This window comes from Opisthocomus hoazin, chromosome 2 (genome assembly GCF_030867145.1).
Source record: "Opisthocomus hoazin isolate bOpiHoa1 chromosome 2, bOpiHoa1.hap1, whole genome shotgun sequence".
Classification (NCBI taxonomy): Eukaryota; Metazoa; Chordata; class Aves; order Opisthocomiformes; family Opisthocomidae; genus Opisthocomus; species Opisthocomus hoazin.
Window position 1 is genome coordinate 63,163,964 of NC_134415.1, and position 23,529 is coordinate 63,187,492.

General features: G+C 43.1%; 1 protein-coding gene across 9 annotated transcripts in view; it reads left to right on the forward strand.

Moving 5' to 3' along the window:
- HIVEP2 (HIVEP zinc finger 2) overlaps nucleotides 1–23,529 on the forward strand; it is a 144,477-nt gene that overhangs the window by 104,543 nt on the left and 16,405 nt on the right. For all 9 annotated transcript variants that reach the window (XM_075413910.1, XM_075413909.1, XM_075413911.1 and 6 more), the window contains 3 exons: nucleotides 14,313–14,357; nucleotides 15,628–21,253; nucleotides 22,012–22,166. In XM_075413910.1, the coding sequence (XP_075270025.1) occupies nucleotides 15,839–21,253; nucleotides 22,012–22,166 (5,570 nt within the window). In that variant the 5' untranslated portion in view covers nucleotides 14,313–14,357; nucleotides 15,628–15,838. The remainder of the gene's footprint in view (nucleotides 1–14,312; nucleotides 14,358–15,627; nucleotides 21,254–22,011; nucleotides 22,167–23,529) is intronic.

Consider the following 23,529-nt stretch of genomic DNA (forward strand, 5'->3'; position numbering starts at 1 on the left):
GAAAATACTGTCTAATAACAAGTATTTTCTTAAGTGTACAGTGAAGGTAATTTTTAATTTTTCTAATTCCTTGCTATTTTTTTAATTTCATCTTCTCCTTTACACATTTTTCTTTAAATAGGTGAAGTCTTAAAAAGGCCATATATTACTGTTACTGAAACAGAATTTCTGCTCCAAATCTGAGTGCGGGCTTAGGCTGAGGTTCTGATCACTTCTAGCTTTTAGCTTTTTCACTTAAGAACCCCACGCTGGTTGAGGGTATGTGGTCCTGTCTCCTTTTGACTTTGTGTAGATGTGCAGCCAGAGTATGGTCTTCAATATTTAAACCTACTAATAATTACTCTTACATTCGTATTTCCTCTAATATAATAACATTTACTCTTCATTTCAGATGACGGTGAACTTGTCTGAAGCACAATAGCGTCAGCTGATTTGTCTCGCATCCCAATGTCTATCTATTCTAGTAAAAAAATCAGTGACTATTAAGTTTACTGCTAAGGCATAGGATGAAAAGACAGAACTATGATGCTGAACAAAGAATGGTTGCACCAACGGGAATTAATCACAGCCAAAAATACCAAAAAAAGAGCATGCTCTCAATTTCCCCGTGGGTTTAATGTTAAAATATAATCTTATTAACTTCGGGTACTTTTTTTTTTTAATTTTAAAACTGGAAGAAAATAAAAATTGTAACATCAGAATAATAATTTTCATTGAATTTTGCAATTTCATTGAAATTGGCAATGTCTTACAGTGGGCTTTTTTTTCCTGTCATAAATGACAGAAAAGGTCTGGTATAAATCTACATGTTTTTGTTTAACCCTGGCCCCAGAATGACTGGTGTGAGGCATTTGGAGCCGCACAGGAAGGCTGCATAATAATGAAACAAAACCCTCATGTAAGCATCAGCCAAAGGACTCACAATATTAAATAGAAAAACCATAATTGTAGAAAAGATCATTTCCTTGCACAGCTCAAACAGAGCACTAGAAAGTTGGCGTGTGTGTTACTTCCAGTAGTAATACTGCAGCAATGTGCTTTAAACGGTTGCAGACATTCGTAAGAGAGTCCTTGAGACGTGGCTTCCCTTCCCTTCGGGCTGGGGGAGCAGCACTCGCGCTGTGCCGAGGCACAACATCACCCTGGGAAGCGAGGCTGCCGAACACCTCTGCACATCTGTGCTGCACAGAGCTGGGGCTCGTCTTGTTGCTGGCTTCAGGGTAGATGAGGCTTGCAGAACAGGGCTGTAAAAGTGCAACTGCATCTCAGCAGTACTTAGACCCGTGTGTCTGCTTCTGGTGGGGCACAGACGTCTCTTGAGGGCAGTGCTGACTCCGTCAGCGGAGCTGGCAGAGGACGTGTCCCTCTTCCTTCAGCTCCCAGATCCTTATTTCTGGTCCCCAGAGAAGTTGGTACCGCTCTGATTTTGCTTCTGAATCTGTGTCCTAGTCCAGCGAGCTGTATTAGGATGCCTTAATAGCAAACTCTCATCTATTCATTACGGAATGTCAGGATGCAAAATCCATGTGGAAGATCTACCTGGTCTTTTCACATTTAGTCTTTTCATAATCTCAACGAAAAAGGGACAATTTCAAAATCTGAATTTCCCCCCTAATGTTCTCAAGTTTCTCAAGTTATGTTTAGAAACAGGAAGTTGTTTTGCATAAAGGTAAGATTGTGTTTTTAACAAGAAAAGTTGGTGTTAGACCAGCTAAATATACCCACACAGTCATACTCAGTTGGTAGTCCTGGCTATTTTTAGGCTTTATTTTTGCCTCTCTCTATTTATTTTTTTTAGTGACACCTCCACCGTACCTTCAGCTCATAGTGAGGCACCGCTTCCTGCGTCGGTATGAAACTTGCAATTATAGGAGGAGTCAATCTTGTCAGGTGTCATTTATCACGCATTGCAGAGGGCTGGTTTCAACGAAGGAGGAACAAAGCTTAAGAGAGACAGAGAGAGAGAGGGAGAATCATTCTCTTAATAATGTGCCCTTTGCAACAACAGACCCTTATCTGATCACCCACACTCATCTGCCTGCTGACGCGGTACTTGCTTCATTAGTATGAGCTATTTTTACACCTTTTGTGTCTTTTGAGGAACCGAGTGGGCCTGCTGGCTTGTAGTGATTCACCATCTCCAGGCGAACAGGGTGTCCTCAGATCCTTCGAGGGGGGTAGGCAGAGAGAAGCAGCGGGAAGAGTTCAATTGAAAAAGCAAGTTGATTAATTGTCTTAGGTGGTCCGAGTGCTAAAACATTGCACTTCAGTCTTAAGGAAAACAGCCTACGTGCTTTTGGTTTGCAACGCAGTTTTTCAGATTGTTAGGAGCTATCCCAAGGAACATTTATTAATTAATTAGTTTATGTGTAGCTTAGCAAACGTGAAGCCCTGTATGCTTGTGCATATACTCTATGTGTTTGTTTCCCTGTCTGTGAAGGGGATGTTGGGGGCTGGACTAGGGGATGTTTGGGAGTTGAACTCACAGAATCACAGAATGACAGAATCACAGAATGGTCGGGGTTGGAAGGGACCTCTGGGGGTCATCTAGTCCAACCCCCCTGCCGAAGCAGGGTCACCTACAGTAGGCTGCACAGGACCTTGTCCAGGCGGGTCTTGAATATCTCCAGAGAAGGAGACTCCACAGCCTCCCTGGGCAGCCTGTTCCAGGGCTCCGTCACCCTCAGAGGGAAGAAGTTCTTCCTCATGTTCAGACGGAACTTCCTGTGCTTCAGTTTGTGCCCATTGCCCCTTGTCTTGTCGCTGGGCACCACTGAAAAGAGCTTGGCCCCATCCTTCTCACACCCACCCTTGAGATATTTGTAGGCATTTATAAGGTCCCCTCGCAGCTTTCTCTTCTTCAGGCTGAACAAGCCCAGCTCCCTCAGCCTCTCCTCGTAGGGGAGATGTTCCAGTCTCCTCACCATCCTTGTAGCCCTCCACTGGACTCTCTCCAGTACCCCCTCATCTTTCTTGAACTGGGGAGCCCAGAACTGGACAGACTACTCCAGATGGGGCGTCACTAGGGCAGTGTAGAGGGGAAGGAGAACCTCCTTCAACATGCTGGCCACACTTCTCTTGATGCACCCCAGGATCCCATTGGCCTTCTCGGAAACCAGGGCACACTGCTGGCTCATGGTCAACCTGTCATCCACCAGGACATCCAGGTCCCTCTCCACAGAGCTGCTCTGTAGCAGGTCTGCCCCAAGCCTGTACTGGTGCATGGGGTTGTTCCTCCCCAGATGCAGGACCCTGCACTTGCCCTTGTTGAACCTCATCAGGTTCCTCTCTGCCCAACTTGCCAGCCTGTCCAGGTCTCGCTGAATGGCAGCACAGCCTTCTGGTGTATCCACCACACCTCCCAGTTTGGTGTCATCAGCAAACTTGCTGAGGGCACATTCTAACTCTTCATCCAGGTCATTGATGAAGAAGTTGAACAAGACTGGGCCCAGTGCTGACCCCTGGCGTCAGTGAGCTTTAAAGCTCCCTTCCAAGCCAAACCATTTTGTGACTGTATGTTGGTGATGCTTTCTTTTGTTTGTAGTGTACAAGTGTCATTGGTGTATCACAAGCACCCGAGAGACTTTTGGAACAGATTTTTAGCTGGTTTCACTTCCACTTCTGATGATGGGAAAAAATCTAAATTTGATGGAATGGGCCAGTTATGATGCAGGAGGAGCAGAACCCTGTATGAAGTTGTCTGGACATTTCTAATGCTGAGCAGTGGTTTCTTTCCCTTTGGATAAACCATCAGCCCTGAAAATGTCCTCTTACAGTCTCGCTCCTCTTAGAACTGAGCTCTCACCTGGTGGCTGAAATTAAGATTTTTGTTGTCCTTACTTCAACTTTTCCTGGGTAGGAGTGTGTATTGGGTTTGCATGGCAAGGTTTTGCGGGGGGGGAGGGGGCTACAGGGGTGGCTTCTGTGAGAAGCTGCCAGAAGCTTCCCCTGTGTCCAACAGAGGCAATGCAGCCGGCTCCAAGACGGAGCTGCCGCTGGCCAAGGCCAAGCCCAAGCCCATCAGCAACAGTGGTAGTGCCTCTGTGATAACATATTTAAGAATAGGGAAAAAAATTTGGGCAATTGCAGCAGGAGAGATGAGTGAAAAGATGTGAGGGAAATAACTCTGCAAACACCAAGGGCAGTGAAGAAGGAGCAGGAGGAGGTACTCCAGGCGTCAGAGCAGAGATTCTCCTGCAGCTTATGGAGAAGACCATGGTGAGGCAGGTTGTTCCCCTGCGGCCCATGGAGGTCCACGGTGGAGCAGATATCCACCTGCAGCTCGTGGAAGACCCGACGCCAGAGCAGATAGATGTGCCCAAAGGAGGCTGTGACGCCATGGAGACCCTGTGGTGGAGCAGGCTCCTGGCAGGACTTGCAGCCCTGTGTACAGAGGAGCCCACGCCGGAGCAGGTTTGCTGGCAGGGCTTGTGATGCTGTGTGGGACCCACGTTGGAGCGGCCTGTTACTGAAGGACTGTAGCACATGGGAAGGACTCACGCTGGGGCAGTTCGTGAAGAGCTGCAGCCCATGGGAAGGACTCACGTTGGAGCTTTTCGTGGAGGACTGTCTGCCGTGGGTGGGACCCCACGCTGGAGCAGAGGAGGAGCGTGAGGAGGAAGGAGAGGCAGAGAGAACATGTGATGAACAGACCACAACCCACATTCCCTGTCCCCCTGCGCCACTTGGGGGAGGAGGTAGAGAAACGGGAGTGAAGTTGAGCCCAAGAAGAAGGGCGGAGTCGGGGGAAGGTGTTTTAGGATTTGGTTTTAGTTCTCATTATCCTGCTCTGTTTTGATTGGCTATAAATGAAACTAATTTCCCCAAGTGAAGTCTGTTTTGTGCATGACGGTAATTGACGAGGGATCTCTCCCTGTCCTCGTCTCGACCCACGAGCCCTTCATCGTCTTTTTCCCCCCTGTCCAGATGAGGAGGGGGAGTGACAGAGCGGCTTTGGTGGGCACCTGGTGTCCAGCCAGGCTAAACCATGACAGAGTGATTTGGTGTCCGACTGTGCCGCTTACTAAGTACAGGACAATGCTTTCACATTGCAGGTTTCCTTGGAGTAGTTTCAAAAGATGGCATGATGTGGGATGCCTGTATGAAACTTTAAGGTGCTGTTTGTAGTAGGAATGCCCTGTGATACTGCGCTCTGGTCTAACCTTGTCAGAGACATAGTTATCATGAAACCCGAGCAGTGCCTTTCCCAAAAAATGTTTTGGGTTTTATTGTGTTGTGCTTGTTGAGAATCTGGAACTGAGCTGTCAGCGTGACCTGTCCCTCAAGTATCAGCACAACCCTGTGGAATAACAGAGGTTTTATATGTGGATTCAGGCATTTTGGTAGACCTTTGTCTTTTCAGAGGTGTTTGCTCAGGAGACTGATGCTCATGTTAATAAACACAGTTGATTTGTGTTCTGTAGAAAGAAACCTGACTGCAAAGAGTAAAATTTCATGTATACCTACAATACGCAGCGGAAACTGTATGCATATGTTGCTGAATTTTTAAGAGATGTTCTGATGCAACTGGATATTATCCATGCTGACTTCCAGTGCTTCATGCAATAAAAGGAAGGAAGTACTGTAAAGTATGGCCAGAGTAATTTTAAACAGCTTTTTTTTTAACTTTTTTCCCCTGCTAGGCATCCTGAGGGTTGTAAAGAAAGCAGCATCCTTAAATATGCAGTCCAAGTAATGTATCTTCTGTTACCGCTGTAGTGCTCAGAGTCTTTAGGCGATGCCAAGTGACTAGATTTGCTACAGCAAAATGCCTGTATTGAGTCACTACTCAAAATGAAACATTTTGGCTGCAGAGTAGTGACTGTTGTGATATCTGTGCGGTGTATAGGGTTTGGGGCTGAATAGCTGATCTCAGCTGAACTTTAACTAAGTGTTCAGAATGGATTGAAACAAAACTGCTGCGAAGGCCCATTCTACTTTGGGTGCAAAAAATGGAAAAAAAAATGGTAAGAACATGCCACTGATGTTTAGCATGCGTCTGTTTTTGTTTTGACATGTGGTGACCACAGGGCTTAGTAAACAATGACAGGCTTTAAAATAAGCTTCTGTAATAATTGGTGTGAGTGAAAAACAAAAGCGAGCTCAGATTCTATAAATGTCTTCCTATGTAATTCTTCCTGGGGTGAGGGTGTCTGTCAGAGGCAGGGCGTTTGCTCGTTCAAGAAAGTGTTCAAAAGACACTGATATTTTCATGTGAAATGCAAGTGGCTGCTTCTGACACGGTGCGAAAGGAGGCATAGCTGTGCACAAAATCTGCTGTGGTTGCATAATTAGGATTGTGTAACTTTTTGACTGAAAAAGCCTCACTTCCCAGAAAATTCAGCGATATTTTCCCTCTAAGATGAAAATGCTAGGCAAAGGCCTGATAATTGCCTAATATTTCCATTTGGCAACAGAATAACAATTACTTTTTGCTAACATGTGATACAATATTTACATAAATGTAGATTTATTTTTTTTCCTGGGAAAACTTGGGGAAAAGCTGTGTGGTATCTTAGTGGGGACTTACCAACACAGGTCAGTTCTCCCCAGCTGCTGCCTAGGGTTGTAGTGCTTGTGCGAAAATGAAGAGGCATTTCAGACTTTGCATGTCATTTCAGTTAGGAATATTGTTATATCTGAAAACTTCAGCAGTTTGAACTCTCCAGTGAAACTGTTCTTACCCTTCTTATTGTAGATGATGTTTTATGAATCTAGAAATTACTACAAATCATGTCCACATGGGAATCCTGCTCTTTGCATACACTTTATCTTTCACAGGTGCTGCTAAATTCATAATTTAGTTAATCTGTCCTTTATGAGGTGCGAAATTTTCCTTTCTGATTAACACATTTCTTTGTTCTGAATTGAGAAAAAATTCTTCAATATCTCAGTAATTTTCACCAGTTCTTGCAAATGCAGAACTTTCCTTGCAGTCCCAGTGGCATCACATAGCATCATTGGTTAGTGTCTGAGCCTTTGCTTTTCACAGATTTTAGGTATTTAGCCTTTTCGGGGCTGCATAATACCTGCTCGTTTACATGATAACAGTTCGGGGCCAACAGCAAGGCCAAAGCTGCATTTCTCGTCTACACTGCAGGTGTGGAAAAAAAAAGTAATCCTACAAATAGTGATCAGAAACTATTTCACACTTCTACGGCTTGGCACAGTATCCTTTATGTTCAGTTGCTGTGGCTCAGAAGAAAGTGGGATAGAGTTGAGTTTCATTAAGAGCCCATTTGTATCTTAGCACCACTTTGGATACTGCTGTATGTTGTTAACGTGCATTTAATAAATGCTGTTTACTTACTACGCAACTCACCCTTGAGAGAAACTCCTTCTTGTGCAGGTTAGGACCAGTGGGATTAGGCTTCAGATAAACCTAACTTCAGCCATGAAGACAATGTATAAAGAGGACCTTGGCGGTGGGCATCTGTTTCTGACTGTTCTCTGCATGGGAGCTGCTCTCACTCTTCTAAGTCACTGTGTACTACGATTCAAAAGAAAATGGGGGCGGGGGGAGAAGAACTGTGATATTTTTGTTGCCTTCTGAAATTATCATAATGCTGGAAGTGCTGACTGTCAGATCTGCCGTTGCTGTGCCATCAGATTTTAAGGTCTAGGTGGGAAATGTATGGTATTTTACTCATCCATTTTCATTTTTTAACTTGTTCTCCAAGGAAATAAATAACGGTACGAGAAGCAGTTTATATAATTCTCTTATTTAGTTTCATGTCTGAATAATCCAAGTCCTTTGCTTTTGTATAGAGATAGATTCAGGATGTCCTCGTCTGAAGCCGGTCAGCCAGAACAGGTAGAGTTTGTATTACTCAACACGCTTAAGCACCTCTGGCAGACTCTTGTGTGCACAGCAATGTTAGGCAGCCAGAAACAAAATATTTACCTGATCTGTTAAAAGCAGTGGGATCAGAGAGATCAATTAGCTGCTAATTGACTGACAAGATTGTTTTGGCTGTTTTGGCATCTCTTTGATAGCAGGTTTTTGTTCAATTCAAGGAGAAGAACTGTGATTTGTTTGCAAAGTTTTACCTATAAAGGATGTGTTTAAGATGAATTTGGCTCCTATGCAGCTTTTTCTCTCCTTTTTTTTTTTTCTCAGTCATCCTGTGGAAATAAGTCTGTGTTCAGCTGGAATTTGGCAATGTGAAAGCTTTTTTTATACATTTTTTCCACCCAGTAGTAATGTGTACGTTGTGTGTCGTGCTGAAACAGGAAATAGTGATGTACTTTAAGTGAGCAATCCTTGTCATTATAGTGAAAAGGTCAGTGTTCAAGCATTGCTGCTGTAGGCATCTTCTATGGCTTCTTAAAATACACTCAACTTGAATTTAAGTTCTTTGGGGGTGGTATTTTTCTACAGAGAGTGGCAATTTAAAATTATATTTGAGATACTTAACATAGCAAAAACTGAGTGTTTTGCTGCAGCTGTGCTCTAAGCATTTATGATGCAAGACAGCATCGCTTAAAGAAAATCACCCATGTTTTCTTACTGCTGTGTAATTGATCATTTATTGCAATATATGTTATGAATTTCTCTGTAGACAACTTAGAGGTGTTGGATTAGTTTATTTTCACCTTGTAGCAAATAACCTCAGATGTTTAGGATGTAAGAGCCTAAACCTAAGTGGTGTCTGATTCTGTCTGGTTTTATGAGGAATAAATCCGGAATTATGTCCTTGGATTTGCAACTCATTGCTGCAGATTCATACCAGGGTAATGTAGAACTGAATCTGGGTCTTACTTTTACTTGCTGTTGGAATAATTTGTCTCCTTTTAGTTACTCTGAATCAAACCTCATATCTGACCAAAGCTCTTTGAAGTCAAATGAGGGATCCTAGTTTCATACCTGATTTTTCTGTAAGGTCACCATGGAACGGATAGAGTGTGCCTGACCACTGATTCGGTAGGATCGCATTCAGAGCAGAAAAGGAGAGTCTTGTTCTTCTTCACAGCATGTACCCATTGACATTTCATTCCCATTTCTATGAGATGTCTGAGACAGGCAGAAGTTCCTACAGTTAAGGTTAACAGGTGTTAGAATGCAACAGATGTGTTTATGTATATATTTTCTTAGTTGGCTTCAGCATGCTTTTAAGCAGACAGGTTCCAGTTATTTCCTTTAACAAGTTCAGATAATGGTCTCGGGTAACAGTTTGAGTTGTCTGAATCAACAAGGTTAAGGTGAGTTTGGTGAATCCTAAAAATGAATGAAATAAATAATCAATACTACTACAGTTAACTGAAACACGCTGTTGTATGCCATCTTTCAACGGCTGAGATTCTGGAATAGTTCTCAAAATGTGAGCCAGGTTTAGTGTAAGGACTGAAATAATAATTGCAGAAATCAGGATGCCAGAGTTTATACCACTTCTAGTTTTACACGCACAGGTCCTGTCCTTTGAAACCAGCAACTTCCAGGGACACAAGCACGCGTTCACAGAAGCCTGAGAGTAAAAGCCTGAGGTTGGTGTTTGGTCGTGGCGAGCTTGCAGCCTGCCCGTGATGGGTCCATCGCTGGATCCTCGCAGTCGGTCCCGGCAGGCCCTGGCTTCCTGGGGAACCCGTGTGAGCGCAAGTGTTCACCCAGTACAGCGACAGAGAACAGACCCTGTCTCCTCAAGTGAGCTTAGTACAGTTGGTTTGATCATTTGATAGTAAATTCACAGTGTACAATGTGTACTTGCTGAGCCGTATTTGTTTTTGTATTGGCTAGTACTTTTAAGTGACATGTAAAAAAATACATTGTAATGATTAGTTGAGCTGCTCAAATTTAAAAAACATGTGTGTTATGATAAATGTTTCAGGGTATTTTCAAAACTGTGATTCTCTGGCTCGCTTTGGAGAATGGCAATACATTCAGTAAAACACTGAAATCCAGAGGGCATGCAGAACATCTGGAGTGGAAATAAATGAACAAATTAAGAGTGGAGTCTTGAAGTGTGAAGAGGTAACAACAGTAATTACAATATAGAAAGTGGTAGATTAAAATAAATACACCTAACGTGTTCTAAAAGGGCTGCCTTCTTGGAATTGCATATGTAAAAGGATGTCTTATTACTGCTGCCAAACTGTAGCAAAAGCACAGGCATCCTTGCATTCCCCAGGAATTCAAGACTGCCAAGTGCCAGTGGTTGACATAGGAATTTACAGCCATTCCTCGAGGTGTTCAAATAGACAGGTAGAAGACCAGCTACAAAATCACAGTTGGATGGGACCCCTAACCAGGGGCTGTTGGAAATGCAAAGAGAATCTGGTCAAGAATGGGAAGCCTTTTTACAAAACTGGGAAATTTAAGGAATGTTTCTTCTTCCTTATCTTTTTAGTAAGTACAGTCCAAAGACCTATGTAAAATGTCTAAACTGTATACCCCAAGGACTGTATCCCTTTTGTTATTTGCTACATAACATCCTTAGCCCATGAATGAATATGTAACCTTATGCAGGCGGATGAACAAATGCTTGTCTGTCTTCATGCCAGTTAAATCCTTCAGTTCAGCGATGCACACTGGCTGCTGGTCGAGAGCTCTTCTTCAGACTTAGCCCACTTGTGAGTTTGCCTAGGCAGAAGAAGCTGTAAGTCCATGTTTTATTAGGGTTCCCAGTCTTTTTTTTTTTTGCTGCGCTGTCGACACCAAACAGCTCTTTGGGGAATATTGTTAGTGGGGCAGAGGGAAACGTGGGGTAGGACGGCAAGCCAGAGGTGTGCTGGCTGTCTTCCCGAAAGACCAAGGCAGTTTTCTTCTCAGTTGCAGGTGGGGAAGATCTCAGAGGTGGCCTCTCTTTCTTGTAAGGCTGCTTGGCTGCTGGGCTTATCCCAGACACAAACTAGACTTGCCTAATAAGGGTCTTGGCAGAGCTCTGTGCACGAGCGTAAGGATTTCAGGGGAACCACTGCAGCTTGTCTGTGCGAATGCTTGCCCTACAGAATACAAATTCTTCAGGGGCCAATTACTGTGGTTTTAGACCGGCTTTGTGCTGGCAGAGCTGGACAGAAAAGATTTAAAACAGGTCTGGATCTGACCCTTAGTCCTTACGCTAGAGTCAATATTTGTTCTGTATGGTGCACTCAGGATTTAGCCTGGAAGACATAAGTTTCCAATTTGTTCACTTGCAAGAGCTGTAATATGAGCTGCAAATTGAGAAGTAGTAAAAGGTGTATTTTGCCAAATTTTATTTTAAAGCTGTTGAGTGTAACCATTTTAATGGTCTGAAAAAAAAAAGAGGGGAAAAAGAGAAAGGAAGGAATAATCTTGGAGCTCTGCAGTGAACCAGATATACGTCGCCTGCATGCAGCTCACAAAGGCACCTTAGGAAAAGGAGCGACAGGATAATGCTGCTTTCTAGAAAGTTTTGAACGTCTTGATTTAGTAGGTGCATCTGACATAAATACAGCTCCCGGTTTCCCAGTAATCTTCTCACGTTCGAAGTTTTCGCAGAAGTGAAATGTCCCAGTCTGAAGCGGGCAGATAGTGCAGTCAGTGTGGCCGGGGATGCTGGCTCCTGGGCCACATTCCTACCGGGAAACCTGGCTTGGTCCCCGGCCAGGCAGGGCTTGGCAGCTCCTGCCAAACGATGTGCGCAGTGCAGCTCCCGGGCGGCTTCTGATCCGTGTAGGTGGGCTCCTCTGGGTCACTCCAGCCGAGCTGAGCCGCTCCAGGGGTATTAAAGAGAACGTGCGCTTGTATCATCCTTAGTTCCTCAGCTTGAAATGCGTAGTTCTTGAAATAAAGGGATTTTCTGTCTATTCAATGTATATGTTTGATGATGAGCAGCATTGAAAAGTATATTTACGGTGTTTTCAAAAGGAGAAACATGAATCAGTTGAAAGATGGAAGTCTGTTGTTGGCTTAAGCTAGGCTGTGCATGCAGGCAGAGGAGGTAGAGGCTTGACTGGGAAAAAACAGACAGAATGCAGACTAGCTTTGCAGTGTCTTAGATTTCTCCGGTTAGGCCAGGCTCCCATTGGGGGGAGGAGGCAGAAAGTGGAAAAAATAATATTAAAGCCATCTTTGACACAGAATCACAGAATCACAGAATAGTAGGGGTTGGAAGGGACCTCTGTGGGTCATCTAGTCCAACCCTCCTGCCGAAGCAGGGTCACCTACAGCAGGCTGCACAGGACCTTGTCCAGGCACAGGGTGGATGGCAGCTCAACCAAAACAGCAATGAGTATGTTGGTTCTGGAAAGGGATTTATTTTCCCCAGGAGAGTGACTCTGACCAAACTTAAGCCATCAATAATCCCTGTAATTAGTCTATACCTGTTTCACAGTGTAGGTTGAAAAATTATATAGAACGTTCTGAAAATAGCAGGACCGCAGAGTGCCTTGAACTCTGTAATGGAGGTCTCAGTCCAGAGCAGAAAATTGTTGGAAGTATATTAGCATCATCTTTTGTTCAAGTAAAACCATTGCTGTCACATTTGCGTGACTGGCAGATTTTTTCCCTAAAGGTGCTCTCAGCAGAGGGAGTATGGAACAGAAAGGATTCTCTCATCTTCTAGAAATTTCTTCTTCACCATTTTCGAACTTCCTTAATAAGGTGAAAAGTATTTTTCTTTGAAGATGGCTAATAACTTATGCTTAGTGAGGAACATTCCCTCTTGTCTCTGTTTCTGCTTCTCAAGCCACACATTTTCCTTTACATCCGTGCTCGTATGTTGGCATCGTTACTGACCTGAGATTCAGTGTAGCTCAGCTGCCGAAAATGGTTTGCCACTTACCTGCCATTGCCTCATAAGGCACTGCAGGCCTGCTCCATAGTAACCATTTCTGTTGTATTGTAAATAGCACATGAGGATTTCTTTTTCCATTTGTAGTGACACTTTTTATTTGAGGAAGCAGATTATGAAAATTTAAAAAAGGTTTACTTGGATTACTTTTTTCTTTTTTCTTCTAGAGAATCAGACAAGAGAGTTATTTAAAAAGCCATTAGTGCATCAAAGTTGAATGACATTATGACCTAAAATATTCCGGTTTGTATTTTGTACCTTGGTATTATTTTGTACCATAGGGGATTTCTCTATAGTTACAATTTAAAAACATGTTATATGTTTGACTAAACTGCGATTCTATTAGCTATTGCTGTCCTGACTGCTGATATTTTATTTCTGCAATTAAATATATGATTGACAACGGGTGGCACAGTAGTGATTATACTAATGTCAATTCATGGGGTTTTACTGAAGTCCATTTGTTCTTTGAAAGCATTATTAATTATGAAGAATTAAAAACTATTTCTCAATTTTTAATGGGGTTTTTCATTTATAGACTTTACTATTTTATCATCTGTTGGTTTTATTCAGTGGAGAAAGCACGAGTGCTCTAGCTGTTTTTCTGACAGTTTCTAATTGAGGATCATTGTAGTAGCCTATATCCCATACTCTGAAGCTAATCCTCCCGCTGTTTCTAAAGATCTGTTCTTTAGAGATGCGCTGAATTCTGTCCTAAATAAAAACATAAAGAAAAGCCAGAATTGTTGTGTTTGTTATCACAATTGAACAAACATCCTTTTCAGTGAAAGAGAAGCCCAAGTCTGTTTTCAAGAGAAGAGTTGTTGAAAACTGGAAGGAAGAGTCCGCCTTTCACAGGAGAAATGTCCTTCAGGGCAGTGAGATTATGTTCAGACTCTCTGTTCTCTGTGCCGGTCTTTTTGGTAATATAGAGAAGTAGCCTTCAGTCTGGTGATGGTCAGACAGGTGGCAAATAATGGCAACCACACAAGTCTTTTAACCGGGTATTTGGTCTGTAGATTTCTTCCTTGAGAAGGCAGCCGTATATTCTTGAGCAGTATCCCGCTGGTGTTAACTCATTTGGAAACCTACTGGCATTTCACTACGTTTTCTTGTACCCAAGGGGTGACATCCTGACCAGGATTTTGTTCTGGTCCCTGAAACATGTAAGGAGAAGCCTGGACTCTAAAAGTATTAGCTGGAGAGAGCCATTGAAAGAGGATTTGCCAATGGGATTCAGGGATAATCCAGGCTTAAAGGCATAGGAATGAAGAGGGACATTGGCAGCTCTCTTTTTACCGATTCAGAAAGGTGAGATTTTGTTAGTTTAGACTTGCAGTTATTCATCTACACACTAGAAACCTAAGTCCTTTAAAAAGACTCACGCGCACATTCTTCAAAATGTGGTTGCTCAGACCTCTAAGACACAATGTGAATTTTTTTTTTTTCCAGTGGATGCGTAAAGGAAATTTTCAGGCCTCTGCTGTAAAGAATAGAAAACTTTCTTTAGCACCTCTGCTTAATATCGAGAATTTCTTATGAATGTGTTTTTTTTTTCTACAGGAAATTTGAAGATAGTCATGCCTATTAGATGCCTAGAAGATACAGGTAACTGTTTTATACTGGAAAAAAAATCATATATTCCCATTCCTATTACCTGTGTGTTTTCCTACACTTTGCTAATGTTTATTCAAGCCAAATTCAGTTTTTCCACTGTAGGAATAAAAAATATTCCAGTACGTCTAATATTCCTTTTTTTACCCTTTTCTATTGTAAAACCATCACTGTCTTTAATTCTCAGTGTTTCATCCAGAAAATGTGCTGGTGTTTGGGTAATATGGAAGCAGGAATCCTACATTGTTCTTCAAATTCAAATGCTGTACTTGTCTATGAAAATCATGTCTCTGAGCTTTTCTTCTTTATAATAGAACTGTGGAAACCTATTGCATTTAAGCATAAAAAGTGCATGTATAGCTAGATGGAAATGTTTCAACATTGAAATCTAAAATGCTAGAGTCCCATGTACGCAGCTGTAGCTCATTTCCCTAATACATGTTTTACCTCTAGCAAGAGGTTCACACTAAAATTTAATACGGTGATTGGAAGATGGAGGTGTGGAAAGGTACCAGTAGTGCCGTGTTTGGAATGCTTATTTGATGTCTCTTTTTTTACCGTTTAAGAGTAGTTTAAAAGGGTGATCAACACCTTCTTGTAAAACCAGTTAGGTTATCTAAGGTAAGAAGTACCTCACTTGAGCCATTTTAAACCTTGATATATGACTCCAGTGTGGTTATCTGGGATTTCTGCCTAGCCGACAGTGAGAATCAGGCGTCTCCATAGTGGAGGGCTGTGTGCATAGACATCCCCTATGTCTGAAGCACCCATCATGATGTGGAAAGATTTCTCCTCTGGAAGCAATGATCACCCTCCTCTGAATTTAGAGGAAGGCCAGGTGACTAAAGTGCATGTCTGAACTGTAGGTGAGTAATACTGGATAAGGTAATTCCCACCCACGGTGTTAGGACTCTATTTTCAGCAGTGATTTGCTGAAAGAGCTTTGAAAGTAGGTGGTGGACTTCCTGAGAACTGAGCCTTTAAACCATCCCCAGAAAGCCTTCCAAAGCTACTGGTTAATTTGGAAAGTGTAGATCGCTGTTTTCTATTCCTAGGGCTTTTATTGAGTAGTGATTATGCTTATGTGCACTCACTGGAGCCAGTCTTTACTGTGTCTGCTCACAAAAGGGAGTTTTGTGAAACCTTTGCGTAAGTTCCTCAACACTTTTCATGTAAGGCTCACTAAAAGGGCAACTGCATCAATGTTGTTTAGCATGACTGTATTAACTGGTGTTTGGGGTTTCTTTGTTTTTGATTTTTCTAGATACCTGTGTCACCATGGAAGAGATGAAGAGAACTTTGCTCTAGTAGATCACAAATATCTCTGGGTCATTCTGCATCTCAGTATTTAATAACAATGGAAAATGTCCAAATGCTATAACAAGTCTTTGCAAATGTATAATAAACTGTTTAGGAAAATTCCTGCCATGAACAGAACTGTATAATACTCACTTTAGTGTACAGACACAAATCTAATGCCTATAGACTACTGCGTGGAAAGTTCCAAAGAGAAAGAAAAGTCTGTGAACTTGCAACAGCCCTGGAAAAATGGGAGCAACAAAACTTTAAAAAGCACAGCTTTGGACACACTCCATGTGTCTGCACAGCTTTCAAGTGAACTAGCACTTAAGACCTTGTGTAACAAAATGGACTCTGGGGACACAGCTATAGGGCAAAAAGCTACCTCAAGGTCTGGAGAAACTGCTAAAGTACCAAGCAGATGGAGGCAAGAACATTCAGCTGTTATTAAGATGAGCACTTTTGGCAATCAAGAAATACAGAGGCAACCACAAATAGATCACGAGCAAATAGGAAACACAGCATCAGCACAACTTTTTAGTTCTGGGAAACTGGTATCATCGAATGAAGCTTCACAGCAAGTCACGGAGAAGCAATATCCACAGCACCGTCCAAGTCCTTACTCATGTCAACATTCACTTTCTTTCCCACAGCATTCATTGCCACAAGGCTTCTTGCACAGCATGAAGCCACATCAGAGCTTGGAAGGCCCTCCGTGGCAGTTTCCTAGCCACTTGCAATCAGTTGCCTCAGAGGACTTGTTTCCTTTCCATATGCATAGCCATAGTGGAGGTTTCTCCAGGAAGAAGATTTCAAGTTTGAACCCTGCATACAGCCAATATTCACAGAAATCTTTAGAACAATCAGAAGATGCTCACAAAAAGGAGCACAAACCCAAAAAGCCTGGCAAGTACATTTGTCCGTACTGTAATCGGGCTTGTGCCAAACCTAGTGTACTTAAAAAGCATATTAGATCTCATACTGGGGAGCGACCATACCCTTGTGTTCCTTGTGGTTTCTCCTTCAAGACGAAGAGCAACCTTTACAAGCACAGGAAATCACATGCCCACGCAATTAAAGCAGGTTTGGTACCTTTCACAGAGTCAGCAGTCTCTAAATTGGACCTAGATGCCAGTTACATTGATGTGGAAGCTGAAATACATTCAGACGGCGAGCAGAGCACGGACACTGATGAAGAGACCTCGCTCCTAGTGGAAGGGTCTGACAAACTGAGCCCCGTCCTGCAGCTCCCCCTGGACATTGCTAGCAGGAGCAGCTTTCACTCCTCCATGGAAGAGTCCTTGGTGGGGCCAATGAAAGTGCCCATTTTGATTATCCCTAAAAGTGGAATTCAGCTACCCAGTGAGAGTTCACCATATATTGGCTCTGACATGTTGCAAAACCCATCCTTAAGTACCAAGTCTGATGATTCTCATACGGTTAAACAGCGACTTGCACTAAGACTGTCAGAGAAAAAAGGGCAAGATTCTGAGCAGTCATTAAACCTCCTGAGCCCACACAGTAAAGGAAGCACTGACTCTGGTTATTTTTCCCGCTCAGAAAGTGCTGAGCAGCAAATTAGCCCGCCAAATACTAATGCAAAGTCTTATGAAGAGATCATCTTTGGAAAGTTCTATAGGATTAATCAAAGGACAGCACTAACAGTAGCCACAGCAAATCAGGAACACAGTTTAATGGGTAGAAAGGGCAAAGCAGAGCCATTACCTCTTTTAAATAACAGATTAGATATCAAGATGCTTGAGGAACATATTCCTCAGCTGACTCCAGATAAAGAAGAACTCATTGACTCCAGTAGTTTGAGCACTATTAAATCTACACAAGTTTATCCAGGCAGCAATACAGAATCTAGACAATCCCAGACCACCACCTCATCCATCAAAAGTGAATCTAACCTCTACCAATTCAGTCAGCAGGGTGACATGCCCGTCCTTCTAGAGCCTCCAGGAGATTCCTCTCCTCTTATTAGAAGTAACTCCATGCCAACCTCTTCTGCAAACAGCCTAAGTATTCCCCCATCTCTGAGAGGAAGCCATTCATTTGATGAGAAGATGACTGGCTCAGATGATGTATTTTACCCCGGGACAGTGGGAATATCCCACCAAAGGATGTTGAGAAGACAGGCTGCCTTTGAACTACCCTCTGTGCAGGAGGGGCACTCAGATTCAGACTATCATGGAAGGCCAGGGAAAAATATCATTATTGCTTCCAGCAGACAGACAGCAGGTGACAAAGGACCATCCTTAAAAGAGAAGAAAGGAGACAAGGCCTTTTATGACTATGATGCCAGTGGGAAGCACTACAGAAAGTGGGAAGAATTTGAAGCTCAGAAACAGAGCTACAGGGACTCACCATCCTTAGGTGGGATGAACAAGGGGGGAGAGTACTTTGTTGATGCACTCGGACAATCTCAGGCGGTGCCATCCATGCTTGGAACAACTTTTGAAAACAGAAAGCGCAGGAAAGAGGAGAGCGTTGGAGATGAGGAAGACAGCCCCATGCTTTGCAGCAGTACGGCTGGCACCACCGGGGGAATTCAGCCTTTGGACTTTGATCCCAAATCCCAAATTCAGGAAGTGCCAAGGAGCGGATTTGCCCTTCAAGGCCTGGACAATGCTGGCCATTGCCATGCAGAGCGTTTTGAAATCTGCAAGCCTTACTTCCAGTCTGGAAGCCCGGCAGCTTCTCTGGAAGACTCATCCTTAACTGCAGAGCAAGAAAAGACTGCAGACTCACTGGCTAGAAAGCCTCCTGGAAATGTCATCTCTGTCATTCAGCACACAAATTCATTGAGCAGGCCAAACTCATTTGAAAGGTCTGAATCTACAGAACATATTGCATGCCAGCAGGAGAAGATCTATTCACCATCTGAAACCTGCGAGAGTGAGATTTGTGAGTCCCCAATGAGCCCAGACCGAACTCCACAAACAGAAAGTGCTGACACCAGTAAGCCATCTCCATCCCAGCAGCCTCAGCCATATCATATGCAGCCCAGATTGGTTCGCCAGCACAACATACAGGTACCTGAAATCCGTGTTACAGAGGAGCCAGATAAGCCTGAGAAGGATAAAGAAGTGCAGAGTAAAGAGCAGGAGAGACCCACGGAAGAATTCCAGTGGCCCCAGAGAAGTGAAACCCTTTCTCAACTGCCAGCCGAAAAGCTACCACCCAAAAAGAAGCGTCTACGACTGGCTGACATGGAGCACTCCTCTGGAGAATCCAGCTTTGAGTCCACAGGTACAAGCCTCTCCCGCAGCCCTAGCCAAGAAAGTAATTTGTCCCACAGTTCGAGTTTTTCAATGTCCTTTGAAAGAGAAGAGAATATGAAGTTCGTCACGCCTCCCAGACAAGATGAGTTTGGAAAACAGTCTGAGTTTTTAACAGTTCCAGCTGGTGCTTACTCACTTTCTGTCCCTGGGCATCACCATCAGAGGGAAATGAGACGCTGCTCATCTGAACAGATGCCCTGTCCTCATGCTGCTGAAGTCCCAGAGATCCGAAGTAAATCCTTTGATTATGGGAACCTGTCTCATGCCTCTTCAGCTGGGACACCTACTACGGCACTGTCTCCATCCCGAGAAAGGAAGAAATGCTTTTTGGTTCGCCAGGCTTCCTTCAGTGGTTTTCCAGAGATTTCCCAGACTGATCAGAGCACAGAACAAAGTATAAAGCAGGAGCAGATGGAACATGCACAGGCTGGTCTTCGCTCCTCCCAGCTTGCCTGGCATCACTCCCCTTCCTCTGTACTTCAGCCCATTCAGGTAGATGACGCTGGAAAACAGACTATTGGCTCTTGTGCTCAGCTTAGTAATAGCTCATCCCACCTTGCCCAGCAACAGGCTCTTCTTGCTGACAGCCCAGAAATGTTAAGAACTTCCTTGATCCAGCAAGCACCTTATATTCTTAACAAACATCCATCAGAGCAGCAGCAGCTCTTTGCACATCAGGAAAAAGTCCCATTTCCCCCTGTTCATAGCACCTTGTTCCAGTTCCCCTATCCAGCTGTCTGCATGGTTCACCTACCACCATCTCAGCAGCCTCTCTTGTGGCAGTCATGCACAGAACCTCTGCACTTCCAGCATCATTTTGTACAACAGCTGCAGAAGTCTTATGTCAAACAGCCCTTCCAAACAGATGTTCCTCCAAGTTATCACCTGGAACACACGCCAGAGGTTATAGGAAAGAAACCAGCCGATTATGTGCACGCTAAAGAGCAAGCATACCAGCATTACTCAGGAACATCTGGGCAGTATTCAAAAAATACTCTTGCTAAGTACCAGTCAGACCACAGCATTAAACCAACAGATACCTCCCCTGAGCAGCATCTTCAGACAGATTTTGACTCCCCAAGTGATGGATCTGTACAGTCTTTGCCAGGAACAGTTGTTCCCGTCAGGATTCAGACCCATGTGCCATCTTATGGTAGTGTCATGTATACAAGCATTTCCCAGATCCTTGGGCAGAGCAACAGTCCTGCAATTGTAATTTGTAAAGTCGATGAGACTGTTTCTCAAAGAACATTGGCAACTAATGCAACCATGCAAGGAATTGGACTTAACATAGCTCAGATGCTGGGTCAGCATGGAGGGCTAGAAAAATATCCTTTGTGGAAAGTGCCGCAGACACTACCACTCGGACTGGAGCCACCAATTCCCCTGTGTTTGCCTTCCAGTTCTGACATGGCTTCTACCTTGGGTGGAAGCAAACGAATGCTTTCACCTGCCAGCAGCTTGGAGCTCTTCATGGAGACCAAGCAGCAGAAACGAGTTAAAGAAGAAAGAATGTATGGGCAGATAGTTGAGGAGCTAAGCGCAGTTGAGTTGACTAACTCAGATATAAAGAAAGATTTTCCAAGAATGCAGAAGCCTCAACTAGTAAGGCAGAGCTGTGCTACGGAGCCAAAAGAAAGTCTGCCATCCGTGTCATCCTCTTCACCGCTGTCATCCTCATCATCTCAGGATTTCCCACCTGTGAGCATGCCAACAGCTGATGCTTTCCCGCTGGGCAGGGAGAAAGTTTCCAGTTTTGATTCCACGTCACCAGGGCAGAAGTCCAGTGGCCCTTCTGAAGGAAGAGACTCGCCAGAAGAACTGGATGTGGATGAAACAGCCTCGGATATGAGCATGAGTCCACAGAGGTCTTCTTTGCCACCAGGAGAAGCTCAGCCAGAGGACCAACTGAAACATCAAAAATTGCCCCTGGGGATGTTAGTTCAGATGTCATCCAATACCAGTGGGAAAGTCACAGGCTCAACCATTCTCCTGACAGACGTAGCAGATTTTCAGCAGATCCTTCAGTTCCCAAGTCTGCGCACTGCTACTACTGTGAGCTGGTGTTTCTTAAACTATACGAAACCCAACTATATTCAGCAACCAACCCTCAAATCTTCTGTTTATGCCTCATGGTGTATAAGTTCGTGTAACCCAAACCCATCTGGACTAAGTACGAAGACCACTTTAGCACTTTTAAGGTCCAAGCAAAAAACTACCACAGAAATCTACACTCTGGCTGCTATGCATAGACCTGGAGTTGGTAAACTGACATCATCAAGTGCATGGAAGCAGTTTGCGCAGGTAATTGAGGTTTTAATAAAATTAAATTTGTGTGTCGTTATATGACAAAATATTAGTAAATAATTAAATGTAAGTTAATGATTTAAAAAAAAAAATATTCCCCATTGGGAAATCAAGACATTGACGTCTTCCCATGACAACTTTTGAGCCTTAGTTTACCCTTCTGCAAGCTCTGCTACTTCTGCTGTCTCTGTCTCCATTTTCAAGATCAGATGTAAAAAGTGAGGCTTTTAAAGCCCTCCCTTCATATGTGCCAGAGCCTGATACGTTACCTCCTTTTATTTTGTCCTTTGTTTTTGCTGTGTCCTGATTCAAACAGTATCAGACACAAACATCCACGTGCATTCATAAGTAAAGATTAAGTTAAAATTGAGTAAGGATCTTCAGATCCACTTAATGTCTTTTACATACTGACTCTTCCTCGTGGACTAAGCATTAGATAATGGTGCCAGGGAAAATTCTGTAATGGCAATAGTTTGCCTTCTAAGGATTTTCCATCTCTATTTTCCATTATTTTTTCCTGAGGAAAGATATGATGCTGTGATGCTGTCTTTTCTGTCAAGACTCTTGTAAAAATTTGTCCATGCTGCCCCCTCTCTTACGCTCCATCAAATTAAATGGGACAGATTAATTAATCTTACAGAGTTGCACCAAATTGAGAGTTTGGCTTTGACGTGGAATGTTAAAAGTACTTGAAATGAAGTGTGCATTTATTGTGTGCTCCAGCAGTAACACCCTTCCTTGACTTTGTTCTACAGATGAAACACGAGCCATTCTTCTTGTTTGGCAGCAAGCTTGAAAAGAAAGTAGTGGGGAATATTATAAAAGAAAAAGTAAAAGGAGACATTCATGGAGATAAAGACATTACATCCAAACAAACTGAGCCGATACGAATTAAAATCTTTGAAGGAGGGTAAGAAAATGCAACTGGAAATTTCAAGCTCAGCCTGTCACTTTAAAGAGATTTGAAAATGAATATGAATGAATTAGGATGTCAACAGTGTCCCGTATTCCTGCTGTGTCTTGTAGCTCCCAAGCCTCTTCTTTTTTGTTTTCTCTCAAAACAAACTGCAGGGTACCTGTATACTTACTCTTGGCTCTGCTTTGCTAGTAGAACAATTATATTTTGTATCTGTGTGAGAGCACTCTCTCGAAATTGTTACTTTCATTCCTTAGGTCATAAAGAAATGGATAAATGATTAACATTTTGGTATTTTCTATACCATTTCTTTGTATTTAATGGCCTCCATGTGGATATCTTTCTGTTTTTAGAGTCTGTGTACCTCCACTCGCTTGAATGGATTAGCTAACCGTGCTTACTCTTATTCTTGTAATTTTTTGTTATTTACTGAAGTTGGATTTTGGAGTTAAAATGTAAGATGGCAATGAAGCCTATGGCATCTAAGCATAATCCACAGATCTGTCATGTGTGGTTGATAAAATAATGTTTAATTTTACCATGGCCATCTATCACTGAAGTGATAACAGAAACAAAACACAAAGACAGGGAAAAAGGAGACCTGAAAGCCCATTAACATTGTTTTAAGGCTTGTGAAGCTTGTTATAAAAAGCAAATGAAATGGACCCTTGTCTGCCTCTGCAGTATACTCTAAAATGGAAGATACTGTTTGATTTCTTTTACAGAATTCTGACACGATGCAATTAATTTGCCAGTTGTTAGTGGTAAATAGTCAAGTGGCTGAACAAGATGTTTTTCAGTCTTACCAAACTCAGATGGCCTCACAGCACTGTTTTATTGGGGTAACTAAATAGGTCAGGATGGAGATGTGAGAAATTCATACATCCATTTCCTTCTCCTGTCAGTTTGTACCCTCTAAAATCTCAGTTGTCCTTCATTAACATCATGTGTTTTGACGCCACTGGAATAGTCTCCATGAAATGAACATTGGCATTTAAGAGTATAGCCTACACCTTGCCTAAAAGACTGAAAATGTTATTTTGGAGATTGATAGGTGTGCTGGCCCAGACGCCCTGATCCTGGCTGTTCTCTGTAGCTGTACGTTGTCCTAGTAGAGGCTGGCTACACAAGAGTGACCCAAATTCAGGGGTCAGCCTAAGTTTACAAGAAATTTAAAGAGCTGTTGCTTCAATTCACACCCACTTTGAAGTATAAAATTTGCCTGCTTCCCGCTATGTATCATTTCTGAATTTGGATCACCCAGCTGAAGATATTCTGCACTGATGTAGGCGGCGTGTTGAGAGGTCAGAAGACTGTGTTAAGAAAAGCAACTTAACAGGATTCAGATCAGTGTGAG